The sequence below is a fragment of the Pholcus phalangioides genome, unplaced genomic scaffold (genome assembly GCF_987345545.1).
Source record: "Pholcus phalangioides strain wild (caught in Gottingen) unplaced genomic scaffold, Ppha-v1.0 ptg000036l_1, whole genome shotgun sequence".
Classification (NCBI taxonomy): Eukaryota; Metazoa; Arthropoda; class Arachnida; order Araneae; family Pholcidae; genus Pholcus; species Pholcus phalangioides.
In genome coordinates, this window is record NW_028301623.1 from 598,943 (window position 1) to 613,460 (window position 14,518).

General features: G+C 35.9%; 1 protein-coding gene across 1 annotated transcript in view; it reads left to right on the forward strand.

The window, feature by feature from the left end:
• Window positions 1-14,518, forward strand: part of LOC149065955 (insulin-like peptide receptor) — a 194,674-nt gene that overhangs the window by 159,882 nt on the left and 20,274 nt on the right. Inside the window, exons 13-20 of the mRNA XM_089253299.1 lie at window positions 734-944; window positions 3,046-3,331; window positions 5,489-5,582; window positions 6,401-6,552; window positions 8,678-8,846; window positions 10,215-10,311; window positions 10,640-10,710; window positions 10,834-10,976. Coding sequence (XP_089109425.1) covers window positions 734-944; window positions 3,046-3,331; window positions 5,489-5,582; window positions 6,401-6,552; window positions 8,678-8,846; window positions 10,215-10,311; window positions 10,640-10,710; window positions 10,834-10,976 — 1,223 coding nt within the window. The remainder of the gene's footprint in view (window positions 1-733; window positions 945-3,045; window positions 3,332-5,488; window positions 5,583-6,400; window positions 6,553-8,677; window positions 8,847-10,214; window positions 10,312-10,639; window positions 10,711-10,833; window positions 10,977-14,518) is intronic.

The window sequence follows — 14,518 nt, forward strand, 5'->3', positions numbered from 1 at the left end:
TTAAAAACACCAATTTTATTTATAATTGTGATGAATTTTAGGGAAATTTATATTCGGCCGATGAATATTTGGTATTAGGCCGAAACATCAGCCAAATATTTGGTATTTGTTTCATCTTTATATTCAAATAGTTAAGTCACCTTCCATATTAAGTAGTTTTTATTCTGTCCGCTAGGATACATAAAATATTCTGCAGGAGAAGACTCCTGTTTGTTGACTATAGTAAATTGTAAAAGTTCTTGTATTTGTATTTTAAAGTTGTATTTGTATTTTAAAGTTGTATTTGCACTAAAGTGTGATATTTTCACACCACCCTACGGGTAACAACTGTTGTCAGATATTATTCCACCTTATATATATTTGTGTGCCAGAAGTAAAACGCACCATGTCAAAAAGGGAAATTTTACAGGACAGTCGTTCAAAGATTTTTGTCTTTCTGTGGAGCTCGCTTGTTTTATAAAATGAATATCTCGGTTATTTATTGAAATAAGACTTGGTGTCCTTTACTAAATGTGTGGTTGTAATGAAAGTAGAGAGAATTAATAGCGTTATATTCCAATATTGAAAAAATGGACATGGTGCCCTTTACCTCCGACATGAAAATTAACCTCAGAAAGAAATTATCATCTTTGAACATTGTACATTTACGCCAATGATATTATACTTTTAAAACTGATCTTGATCTTATTATTGCTGTACTTGTATTTTATTTGTTTGTCTTTGTTATGAACAGCTCGAGCATTCCACAGCATTAAAAACACTCCGCAAACCCAGTTATCGAATGAGCTTGATTGGTATCCAAATGCAACTTCGACACCAGAGACCAAAAACTCTGATAAATGTTGTTCATGCAGTAAAAGTTCCTCTCTTGAAGTTCAGGAAGCTGATGCAGAGTTTCAAATTGACTTTGAAGACTTTCTCCATAATAGCGTTTATCTCAAAAAGTAAGTTTTTGAAATTTCTTTTATTTTCAAGATTTAAAAGAAATTGTGTATATGTCTATTAAATTTAGTGTTGTATACCTGTAGCATGGAAAATCCAGTGAATATTACGTTAATTGGCCTACGTTGAAACTCAAACTTTGTTTTCACAAAAAAGTGATTGATAATTGAAATAGTCTGGTCTGTAAAGCCTCTAAATGCTTCCTTATGCCAGAATTATTCAGTTATTTTGTTGCGAAGGTTTAGCACGTGGCTGATGCAAAGATAAATCCAGGGGAAAAAAGTCAACTGCCCTTGTGGAGAATCGAACCCACGTCCCCTTACTTGCTGGGTGAGCACTCTAGACCACTAGACTACAAAGGCTAAATCTACAAGGCAAGATCCTCTTTCCTTAGAGCTGGTGTGTGCTGAACTGGATATGATCGTGTGTGCAGTGCATAGATAGCCAGATCTAACTAAGGCCAAAGCTCACATTACTGACACAGCCATCAGATGGTGACTTATCCGAAGATGATGTCACTCTTATCTATTACTACGAAGGTTTCGACAACTGTGTAGAATTTTCTTTCCTGGATTATCATCAGCCAGCTGTCTGAAGATGTGCTACAAACTAGTCCACCAAATTGTTTATCTACCATCGAGAGAGCCTTTCTTTGAGATCATAGACAGGCAAGTTAACCTTCGTAGGCATCGCTTCCAAATAAGAATACCAATGGCTAGAAGGGATTGTTTTTTCCAAGGATATAGATGCCGTGTGGCAAGAATATGGAACAGTCTTCCATCAGAACTTGTATGTGCCTCCTACGCAAGATTTGCTTCCACTATTGGGGATTTCGACCTGGCTCCGTATGCGAAGTGCTTCCCGTACTGACTATTATTTTTTTTTCTTCCAGTATAAGTGCATTTCATGCCTTCTGGGGTTATTGTAAATAAATAAATAAATAAACCTTCATAACAGAGAGCAACATCATCTTCGGATGATCCTGTTGTACTGCGTAATCTGATGAAATGCATTCTCCATCCTTTCCCTTGTTATTTTATGAAATTGGCTGTGACATACACATTGCACTCAGGGCCATAACTGGAGGGGCAGGCGAATCTGGTACCCTGGGCACCAGATTGGGGGGGGGGTGTAAATTTCATATTTTTACCCCTCCTTCAACATTATAGGGGGGTGCCTGTTACAGTCCTGATTGCACTGGTTTGTAAAAATTTCACCCCCAACATTTTGCCCCGACATGTTTTATCCTCAGTACATTTCGCCCCTGACATTTAGCCTGCCCTAACCTTGTGAGTAATGAAGCGAATGGGTAAGTTACCAAGTAAGTGACCATATAAAATAACAAAGTTACCATGTAGAATAACAAAGTTTCAGTTAACAATATCCAAGTAAATGACTGTATGATTTACTAAGTGAGTGTGAGGTCCCAAGAGAGTGTGTGTCAGTGATTGTATGAGTGCCAGGTGAGTAACCAGATGAATGGGTGTCAACCGTATGAGTAAATAAGTGAGTGGATGGGTGTCCACATGAGACAGTGTGGTCACTCATATGGTCACCAATGTGATTACTCAGACTGTCACTCCCTTGGCTCATGGTAACTAACTTGATCGCTAATGTGGTCACTCATACGGTCAGGTAGTTGGTCACTTATATTCTCACTTATATGCTCACTCATTTGATCATTCATACGGTCACTCACACTTACTCATACACTCACTCACTTATATGGTCATTCATATTATCACTCACCCATTCATACAGCCAGTCACTTGGTCGCTGATGCATTCAGGGCAGGCAAAATTTCCTGGAGCAAAATGTATCAAGGACGAAATGTTGGCAGCAAAATGTCGGAGGTGAAATTTCTGGATCCCAATTTCACTGTAGTTTGGTTATAACACAAGAGTTAACCATTCCTTCAAAACCCATGTGATGAGGTTACACTGAGTATGGTGTTTTGTCAATAAATTTGTGATTCCTATACACATATCTATTATACAACCATCAAAAATTACTTCAATTATACAAGCATTAAATGCAGTTTTTTTAGTTTTACATTTTATTGTAGTTATTAATATTTTCTTCATTTTCGTTTATGCCATGTAGTCCTGACCGTTCTACGAGGGTGAACAAAAAGATCACCAAACCCATACAATTCACTACTCAGAAATCCACTGCCACACCTCCAAGTGTTTGGGATATGACCAAGAAACCTCATCCATCATCAAGCCAACAGCATTCGCCAGACGAAGGCTCTACGGAACCTAGTACAACAGAAAGTGATTCAAACAGACCCAAAGAGAACAATGAAAACAATTTCCATTTCGTAATAAGCGATAATATGTTTGTCGTTATCAGGAATTTACACCATTTCACTGAGTATACCATTGAGGTAAGATGTGTCTTCGTAAAAGATTTGCCTTAATTATCAGTATAAATTTTACTATGCTTTCTATTTCCTAAGATTTTACAAATCAGAAAAATCAAAACGATGTTGAGGTGTCAAGCCATGATATATATAACAAACATTTAAAAAAAAACGTTTGGCTTGCTGTTGTTCCAATCTAATGAGGAAACATGAATCATATCGCGCAAAAACGAAACTATAGTAGACTCTTGCTAATTAGGCATATATCAAACCAGGGTGTTATTGACCTTCAAAATCTGTGATCGGTGACCTTTAAAATCGCCAGATTACTGGAAGTCAATTGAAAACGCCCATTTAAATGATATAAACATCTGTGCACAGACAGACAGACATGACCGTCCAGTGACATGTTTTCCTCTTATGCTTAAAGAAAGCCCCCATCTAAAAAACTCTGGATTGATGCACGGCCGGGTTATCAAAAGTCTGTTATATTGGCATTGTTCCAACTATCACAGAAGATGTCAGTGCAATAACAATTTGAAAACATAATAGTATTATGCAGAGCCGGAACTAGAGGTGGGGTGGGGGCAAGTGTTCCACATGGCAAAATCTAAGGGGTCACTAATCGCTCACAATCAGAGAACTTGCAGACGAGGCAAGCATTAGCATTGGATGCTCATTCTATTTTGACCGACAATGTGGTCTTCAATAGACGCAGTGTCGGTCATGCTGACTGTCCGCTTTGATTCTGGTGGTGTGATTCATCAAGAATACTCACCACATGGCACAGCCATCACCAAGGATTGCTACTAAGAGGGGTTCTGCATCACAATTGGTTGCTCCATCATGATTAATGCAGTAGCATTGTTCAAGTTTTTTCCTACCATTTTGTCAATGAAAATGCAGCAGCGCTTACTTACACTTCCTCATGCATCTGCAGTCTAGCAGCTTCTGCTTGCAGAAAAATATTCAAACATGCACACTAGGATAGCTTGCATACATGCACCTAACTCACCACACACTCATTGGTTCACACACAAAAAATCATGGTTGGATATCTTTTTGAACAAACATCGTAATTATGTGCATTTAGTTCCATCTCAGTTCTGACAAAGGATGTTGCATTACTATATTCCAACAGTCATTAATTTTTTTTTATGGGTGGGGGAGAGTATCAGGCTTTAGTGACTTGCAATTTGCAAGACAATATCAAAATTGGACCTCCTGTCATTATACTCAAATCTACATAAATATAACGACCTTCCCGCACCTTATTCTGTCACTTGCAGAACACCTTGCTATCACCTAGACATGCACAAAACCGTTTTTCTGGATATATGCTGCTGGATACATTAATGTGACTTATAATGTGATTTGATTTTCATACTCTCAGAGGTTTGCTATAGTGGCATAAAAAAACATTGCACGTATAGCAAATCTAAAGGAACCCTAAATGGAACCACGTGAAATGTGGTAGTTATTTGTCACCATTTTTGGAGATTCCTATGCACCTCAAGAAAGACATTACAGGGGCGTAGCCAGAAATTTCATTTGGGGGGGGGGACCAAAGTGATAGAACAATAGATTTCACCATCTTTTTCCCTTTTTTAGATCATTCTCACATTTCGGGGGACCAGACCTCTAAGTCCCCCCCCCCCCCCCGCTATTCCCTTGAGACATTACACTAATTAATGCACATGATCTGCAAGGATAAATTAATGATAATAATGCCAAAATTGGCTTCTATAGATATCAGTGTGAATCTATACAATGCCCCAATAATATTTCTCGCACAATAATAACTAACACCAGCTAGTATTCTTCCAGCAATTGTTACAGAATTTTTTCATTGGAAATTGCTCATTGTTATCTGAAGATTTGCCATAATCTAAGTTCAGTATAGCAGGGTTCGGCATTAATTGCTGTAATATTATCTGCATCAAGGGAGAAATAGTGGATTCTGCTGACAATTTGATTATTTTTTAATTGTTAAAAATGAAAACAAGCCCAAAAGTGTGGTCGGATCGAATATAAAAAAATCTCATATTTTATGTAGAGTAAATCATCCTAATATATATATATATATATATATATATAAGTATTTGATTCATAAAAAAATAATTTTTCATTAGAATTTGATACCTTCTGTATTAAGGTTTTTTTTTCTTCTTTAATATCAAGGTGAGAGCTTGTCAGGATTCAAAGAACGAGACATGTAACAATGCTCCTGAATGTAGCACGAAAGCCATAACAACTGTGCGAACTCGAGCACTTGGTATGTAATATCAATGTCTAAGAATCTGAACTTTTTGAGAAAGTAAAATGCAATTTATATTTTACTGCTTTTACAATTTCTGTAACTTATCTTTAACATCTCTGATGTGTTTATCTTTAATAAGCTTGCTGTTAATGAGCTTCTCCCCAGATCTTTGTTCACAGCCATTCTGCTTATCATTTTGAATATATTTGGCTGATATTATGCCATAGGTGCTGGTGTTTCTGATTTGAAAGCCTTGTTAAGATCTTTCAGTCTGGGACCAATTTTTTCTGATTTTTCATATCTTTGTAAAAATATTTCAAAAAAATCCTCAAATTGTGCTTCACAGAAATGAAAAATCTCTAATGAAAATGCCATAATTGCAATCTTAATCTGATCGTGTTTCCTAAAGGGAAAGCATGAAATTTGGATTTCAAATATGGAAAATCGCCAGACCCCCGGTCAGACTTTTCACGGGCCCCTTCTGTAGTTAATTTATAGCGTGAAATAGCAAAAAAGTAGGTGGGGGCTGACAGGGCCCCCCACCACCACCACCAAACCTCTTTCTGAGGTAATGTAATGAAGGATGAGTAAAAGTGGAATGATAGTTTTAGATTGAAATTTCAACGAAATGGGTATTGTCGATTTATTGGCTATCTCTTTCCTCCTAAGGCATCACCCATTGTATATCAAAATGTATGAACGGAATTTATTTTATTGCCGATCCTTTGAATACATTCTCTCTGTATCCTCTCACACAGGCATTTATGCGTGGATTATTCAGGTATTTTAGATTTTCAAAGGCATGAACCATTTCTTTGTCTGATATCTTTCAGGTGGTGCAGATGACATAGACGAGTCCAGCATAATATTGAACTTGGACAATGCAACTTATGGTACTGTGATCATCAAGTGGAGTGAACCAAAGGATCCGAACGGACTCATTGTTACCTACCACATTGAGTACAAGCCAGCTGAAGCAAGAGATGTAAGTTATTTTCTGGAGAAAGTTGTCAATTTGCTTTAATTCCGTAACAATCACAGACAAGATATTTTATTCAAATGTAAATGGAAGCAACTCATTCCAACTCTTTCTGGTTTTTCTACACATTTCTTATTGCAAAACTTCATTGTAACCAGGGCCGTCTTAAGAGCATCATGGCTGCCTGGGCCAGGTGATTTTTCTGAGGCCCTACCTGGCAAGGCCGGGGGACTTGAGGGTCTGGTCTCCCCCCCCTCCCAAAATGGCCAAAAAGGGGAAAAATAAACAAATCGATTGTTCTATCACTTTGCCCCCCCCCCCCGCAAACAAAATTTCTGGCTACGTGCCTGCTACCTGCCAAATTTTCGAAAAATTCAACCACTTATTTCTCTGAGGCACCCAGAGGTGGGCCCATGCATTAAGACTACATTGATTGTAACCCTATGAACAGAAGTGTTTTTCTCCCTCATTATAAACACAGATACTACATAATTTCATGTACAACTATTTTTTCCCATGTCCATGAATTTCATATTGTTTATCTATGCTGTTTCAATTGCTTATAACGAACACAGATTTTAGCAAAGTATGCCTATAATGAATTTTAAAACAGTTTTCAAACACAAATTTCAACAAATTTCTTTGTAATCTTCTTATAAATCCTCTTGATTATCTTCTTTTCAAATCCTCTTATTGAATTAACATTTTTATGCAATGCAGTACATGCAATAATGGTCACTTTATTTCCCTGAAAGCCATTTTAGTAGAGTGAGTACTGTAATTTTTGCGTATTGTTAAATCTTCTTTTGCTTCACTTTTTTTTTCACACTATTTTTCTCTGTTGAATCCTATTTTATTTGAAGAAAACTTTATCAGGAACTGAGGTTATATTTTCAAGAATTTTACCTACAAAACATCTTTAGCGCATTTAAGATTTTTTAGCTAGATTCGGGCGACGAAATCGTGTGCAAGTTAATTTGTGTGAATTCCAAACATAAAAACGCTGTCTGCTGCTTCAAAAGTTGAAGCTATACAGTTTTTTGAAAGCCAAAAATAGTTTAAAAAAAAGACAAGGCATATCAAAGCACTTTTGGATTCCTCAAACTTTGCTACTCCATTTTGAAGACAGAAAAGGAATTGAAGGAAAAAGTTTATATATATATATACGGATCTGAAAATTTACAAAGAAAGATTCGTAGGAGTCCTTTTTAAATCAGTTGAAAATAAGGGACGAAAAGAACGTTCCAGTAACCGGACTCTTGGTAAAGGAAAAAGCATTACATTTTGCATGTTTATTAGGCAAAAATAATTTTTACGCTAAACATTTGACATCCATAATCATGAATTTTAAAAAAAACAAATATTTTCTGCTCATGTATTTAACTACGTAAGATTTCTATTCGAATTTTGCCTCTTTTGATTTGTACTTTACTTATTAAGAATTCTCAGATTATTGAAAAATATGCATCGTGCATTTAAATTATGTTTCATTTTGCTCAAACACATAATTTTTCAAGTTGGTATGGATATAACGAACAGTTTTGTTGTTTTTTCCTATTTCATTATAAGCAGCTCCAACTATATATATATATATATATATACACACAAGAAAGAAAGAAAAGGTATGGGGAGGGGGTGAGGACAAAAGAGAAATCTATTGTAATCTCCCCCCCCCCCTTTCCTCCAATATATTTTCTACTTTTATCTTTTATTTCTTTCATTTCCTTTCTTCTTTTTCCAACATATTTTTGGAAACCAGTTTTTTTTAGAATTATCACTGATATTTCAAAAGAGAATCGTCCAAATTTGTTTCCAAATGCCTATATGTGAAATACTTAAAACAGATGTATACTTATAAATATGTGTACATCAGGATTATTCTTATGAAAAATATTCAAATTTTTAAAATTGATTAAATATAAATGTACACAAGCTTATAAATTTGAGCTATGATAGCATTATATAAGCCTGAAAGTGTTAAAGTTCTAATTGAGTGAAGATTTTGAATTTAGATTTTAAAAAATTCTAAAACACTGTAATTATTTTATTACATGCAAACTATTTCTACTTTATTGCAAAATATATAATTAAATGTCTATGCGCTCATAAAAACACATTTGTTGTCTTTCAGTATAAAGCTGTTCCAGTTTGTATCACGCAATTAGAGTACAGTAAAAAGATGGGCTACACCATCAATGGCCTAATGCCTGGCAACTATTCGTTGAGATTGAGAGCGACATCTCTTGCTGATGAAGGAAATTGGACTCTACCGAAATATTTTGTGATACCAGATGTGAGAGGTTAGTTCAGAGTGATTTTTTTCCCTAGTATGTGATTAAATTTCTATTTCTTGAACATTTCAAATTTTTATTATCAACTAACTATAATACCCAGCGCTGCCGGGTTTTCTTCAATTACTGGGAAGATTGAAAAGTGACAAACCATTGTGAAGGCATATGCAGGTCTGAAACGCATTGCTAGGGAATCACTGTAACCAAAGTAAACATTCCAAAAGTGAATGTTGAGACCCAGATACCATTGTTGCCCAATGTTTTTTTTCCCCCATTTCAGGCATTTGCCCAGCTCTGACGAACTTTTAAAATAGCCTACGGTTCAATCCCGGTCCTGTTTGATATATATGCAAAATTTGGCAGCGATCGGTCTGCAATTGTAGATTTGTATAAAGAACAAACATACAAACTTTCATATTTATATATAAGATGTGAATCACACTAACGGACTAAAAACAGCTGTCTCTGAAAAGTTAGCGTAACAAAAATACTTTAAATACTCATTTCATGGGGGACATAAGTGTTTTTATGCGTCTACTAGAAAGATCTTGTTGAAACAAATCTAATGGTCTCTCATCAGTGTGGTATGTCTCTTTAGTTTGCTTATCAGGTTTGCGGTACACTTTCCTAGCAAAATCATTTTACTCTAAATCTCATTTTGTGCCACCTGCAGATAGAAGCCAAGAATTTCCATTTATTTTTAGTGCAGTCTTTCCACTGGCTTCGTAATTGTTATTTGATTACAAATATTTATAATTAGTGCTGTCTTAATGCATGGGGCACGGCACGCATCAAAAGAGGGGCCTCACAAAAATGAGATCTGGGTGAAATTTTCGAGAGTAAGCATGTATATTTTTTGCCAGGAAGGACCTTAGAAAAATAACTTGGCCTGGGAACCCATAATGCACTCTTAGCACATTCGCATCTATTTTTCCTAGAACGTTCATATAAATCAGGGTATTTTTATTGATATAAAGTATTTCAACGTATGTGCATTAAAACTGTGGTAGTTATTTTTTTGTAACTAATATATTTTATTGAAATTTTCACTCTTATATAATGTAAATATATATGCACTTACAAAGGCAAGAATGTAAATACATAATCCCATTATCTGAGAATTTATCAGGAAAGCGCGAAACGAGAATTTTCATTTCCTGGCATGAATATGTTAAAACTGCCCTGTGTTTACGAGGTCTAGTTGTAATTTGTGGTTAACCTTTTAAGGAATATTTCTGCTTCTTGCTTAATATTTCTGATATTTTATTGGTTAATATAATAAGTATATTAGTAGTAGTATAATGTGTTATACTAGGTATAACATATGTAATATTTTGAATTTCATTGCCATTCTCAAAACATTTTTTTCATTCCCAGATGGTGTTCGTCATGAAGTACTTGTGGTTGTAACTATAGCTGCCATTGCTGCTGTGATCATAGTCATTAGTGGCTCAATATATTTTGTCAGACGAAAGTAAGTTTATGTTCCAACATTTCGGAATTTCGCCAATTTTTCAAACCCTTAATAGTTTGCCTCCCATCCCTCTTCACAAAAATGTTTCTAGATGCACTTATACATTAATCGAACAAAATCGATGAAAAATTACCTCCCTACATATATTGGCCTCCTTTGTAAATGGCTATGTTAGGCACAAACTCAATTGGATATATGAACTGCAGTCGAATCTTGTTTTAACGATTATCATTATAACGAAAATCTAGTTTCTATCTCTCTTTCTAAAATCCTCGTCATCTCTTTGAATTGAATTTTTCCTTCATAATTATGCTCTTGTTATTTGTAGGTATGGTTCTCGGATTCCCGATGGAATTCTTTATGCCTCTGTCAATCCTGAATATGTTAGTGCTGGGCTGGGTGAGTATTTCAGTTTCTTATGTATTTTGTCCTGAAAATTAGAACATTTGATATCTTGTCTATGTTGATTTTTTTTATGTTATATATGATTTTTAATAATTTCTCATTGATTTTGTTTTAAAGTGTATAAACCCGATGAATGGGAAGTTCTCAGAGAAAAAATTACTATACTCGAAGAGCTTGGTCAAGGTTCCTTTGGAATGGTCTACAAAGGCGTTGTCAAAGGACTCAGAGAGTCAAACGACTTAACGCCTTGTGCCATCAAAGTAAGTCTTAATCACCGAATTTGGGAATTTGTAACAGGTAATGAGGATGTAAATTCCTCAGAACAAAAAATCATTCACTCGAAGCAGATAAAATGTGTCAGAAGAATTGAACCTTTTTATTACTTGCAGCTTCCAGATAAAATGGGAAACAAAATTTATGATACCCCTCATTCATAAATTTTGCCGCCTCAGCCTCTTTAATACGACTGTCAGAAAAGAGTTTTCTGTGTTTGTCTATTAATCATAATACTGTGCTTCTCAAAGTGTGGGTCGCAACTCTCTGGGGAGGGGCGGATCACAGTGATGATTTAGAGCAGTGATTCTCAAGCTTTTGCCACAAGTGGCTCCTTTGTCGTGACAACGTTTATCTGTAGCTCCCCAGAATAGTCTAAAAAAATTAAACCACTTCAAAGCACTAATAGGCAATTATAAAAATCAACAGCTTGCTGCAATGTCTTCAATAAAGATTGGCGACGCCCATTTTGAGAAACACTGGTCTAATCCCATAGAAAAACCCCAGACAATAAATAACCAAAAAATTTTAATTATTCTTTGTTGAAGACAAACTTTACATTAATATAGTGTCATTGTTTCTGGCGATATTTTGGACTTCCAAATTACTGGATCAAAACAAGCAAAATATAATGTTTTTGAAGCATCGTGAAGACCGCTGCAGAAAAATAGCATAAAGCTAGTGGCTTTTTATGGCACCTTGCTTATGAGAAGCAGCGCAGAGTCACAGTTCCAATAACAGCCTGTAGGTGAACAGATATAAGTATACAGCAGTGGCTCTCAAACTTTCCTCACTCACAGCTTCCTTGCCCTAGTCAACTTTCATCCACAGCTCCCCAGAGCAACCTAACAAAGAACCACTTCAAGGCAATGTACAGGTACATATGAATATCGCAAGCTCACCACAACGCTCCTAGGAGCTGTAATGCTCGCTTTGAGAACCACTGGTATACAAAAACAAGCATTCAAAGCATTCCTGAGCTAAAACAGATAGAAATAGGCCTATCTCTAGTATTGTGTTGACCGAAAGGGGCATTTGTCTTAAGATGAACAAGGTATCCAAACTTGCTGAGGTATTCAGTCAAAAGAAAAGTCAACTAGAAAAATGTTGAGAAAGAATGAAAAGATCCTTTACAAAGAAGAAAAAGGAACCTAATTTTTCAGAAACCACCTTCTGTATAGACCTTAATCTGAACAATCAGATGCACCCAAGTTCCCATCACTTGTGTGATTTCAAATCTTGCAAGAGGATGGATGCAACTAGAAAAGCTAGTCAGCCTATATCCATTCCCTATGTGCCGGTCTCTACAGATAGGCTCTAGAGACGCAGTACTGTGTGGGACGAAAAGGAGATGAATTGAGCATTGAATAGCTAGGTATTGTATTTACTTGCACTTATTTACCCATTTGTGCTTTGCATTCAAAATGATTTTGATGTGTAAAAATCTGCGAGAGTGAAAACACAGTCACAACAATACTGTCAGAAAAAAATGCCACCTTAGGTGGCTGCCTCGTCTCCTCATGCCTGGTGCCAGCCCTAAGCATATGATGAACATGGTACAGTGATTTGATTTGCTGAATTATATAGGTTACTAGTTATATTACCCAGCGTTGCCCGGGTTTTCTTCAATGAGGCTTTTTGGATCACGTGATATCTCCCTCTTTCTTTGAGGGACATACAAACTGTGTCCAAGTTAACCAATATGGCAACTTCCCGCGCGACTCATGAATTAGAAAAATCTAGATTTAAAGAAACGTAGAAGTGAATATTTTTTTTTCCTTTTTAAAGGGTGCTAGGTAGTTAGTTCGATTTCCCCCCTCCCTTTTTGAACTTCAAGTTATCCATCTGCCTGTTTAAGCTTCCAAAAATGCTTAGTTAAAGCTGTGGAATTTCTTCGATGCACTTTATGGGCCCATAATTAATTTTAAAACAACCTATAAACTATATGAATTTATGCCGTTGAATATTGAAACATTAATTTTCATGCTTGAGAAGATATAAATGGAAAGTTAAAATCAATGTTATTGCATGAATATCCAACTCAAAAGTATGTCTGTCACGTCGTATTTAATTTTCTGGGCTTCGTATCTCTTAAGCGAACTCAATATTTCAAAAATTGAGAATTCAATACACTTTTTTAAAATTATTGATGTAGTGGAAAGCCCCACTTAATTTCCGCATTTCTACAGTAAAATCGGCAATTTTAACACTGATTTCTATGAGGATCACCCTTTTCCTGACCCTCAAAGCGATGCTGATAATGATTATGACGTCATTCAAAAAACCTCATTACTGGGAGAATTGAAAATGTGGCAAACCATTATAAAGGCATAAATATTATACATATATTGACAGCGTTGAAGAAGTGGCAAGCCATTGTAAAGGCATAAACACGCCTGAAACACATTGCTAGGGAACCACGGTAACCAATGTAAACGTTCGGAAAGTGATTGTTGAGGCCCAAAAACCATTGTTGCCCGACAGTTTTTTGCCCATATGGGGCACTTGCCCTGCTCTAACAAAATTTTAAAGTAGCCTATCGTTCAAGTCGGGTCCTATTTGGTGTATATGCGAAATTTGGTGACGATCGATCTAAAATTGTATATTTGTATAGAGAACATACATACACACACACAGACAGAAAATCAATTTTATATATATAGATTAGTTTTCAATGTGTGCATCATGGCTCCTATCAACATCACCAATCTCTGTTGGGGGCATTGCAAGGAATTTATGCATTGATGTGAATCTGTTCAGTCAAGGTAATTTCTTTCTATACAAGGGTTTTTAACAGTTGGCTGATGCAACGATATATTTTGGAAAGAGTTGTCATTGTTTGAACTCAGTTGAATTTTCTCGTTACAAAATATATCTTCGCATCATCCAGCTGTATGGATAGCTGAGTGACATCATCCTCGAATTTCTTTCTAGACTATTCTGCGGAGACCTGAATGAATGATGGCAAGGCCAAGGGAGCCATGGTTTAAAAATTTGTAGGATAGTTTAGGAGCACCAAAAATGTTTTTTAACAAGCCATATATATATATATGATCATGTGTATTTTCATTTTATCTGGGAACTATGAGTTATGGTTCATTCGACACTTTTTAATTATTCACTCTCAAGGAGTTCTACAGAGTTGTGTGGCCTTTGCTGGTTTTTCTCAGTTCAACTTCGAAAGAGCAAGCCAATCACTAGGTTAAAAGGTCTCTCCACTGAGAGCAACAGACTCTATAATAATACAAATAATATTCAATCATTAAATTTTACTCATGATTGGGAATGTAGATGGCAGCATTGACCTCCTCATGCACAATACCAAATATTCAGAGGTGTATGGGGGGGAGCCAAGCCAACCAAAAATTTGGAAAAAATTAATATTTTGGTAAACATTTTGAAATGTTGAAAGAAAATACCCTCTATATGCTATGTTAATTTAAATGCTTTTTGAAAGGTAATAACTCAAAATTTCTCGGGAAGAAAATTTTTGTGCTCCCTCCAAAGTTTGACCCTGGACCCTGAGTAT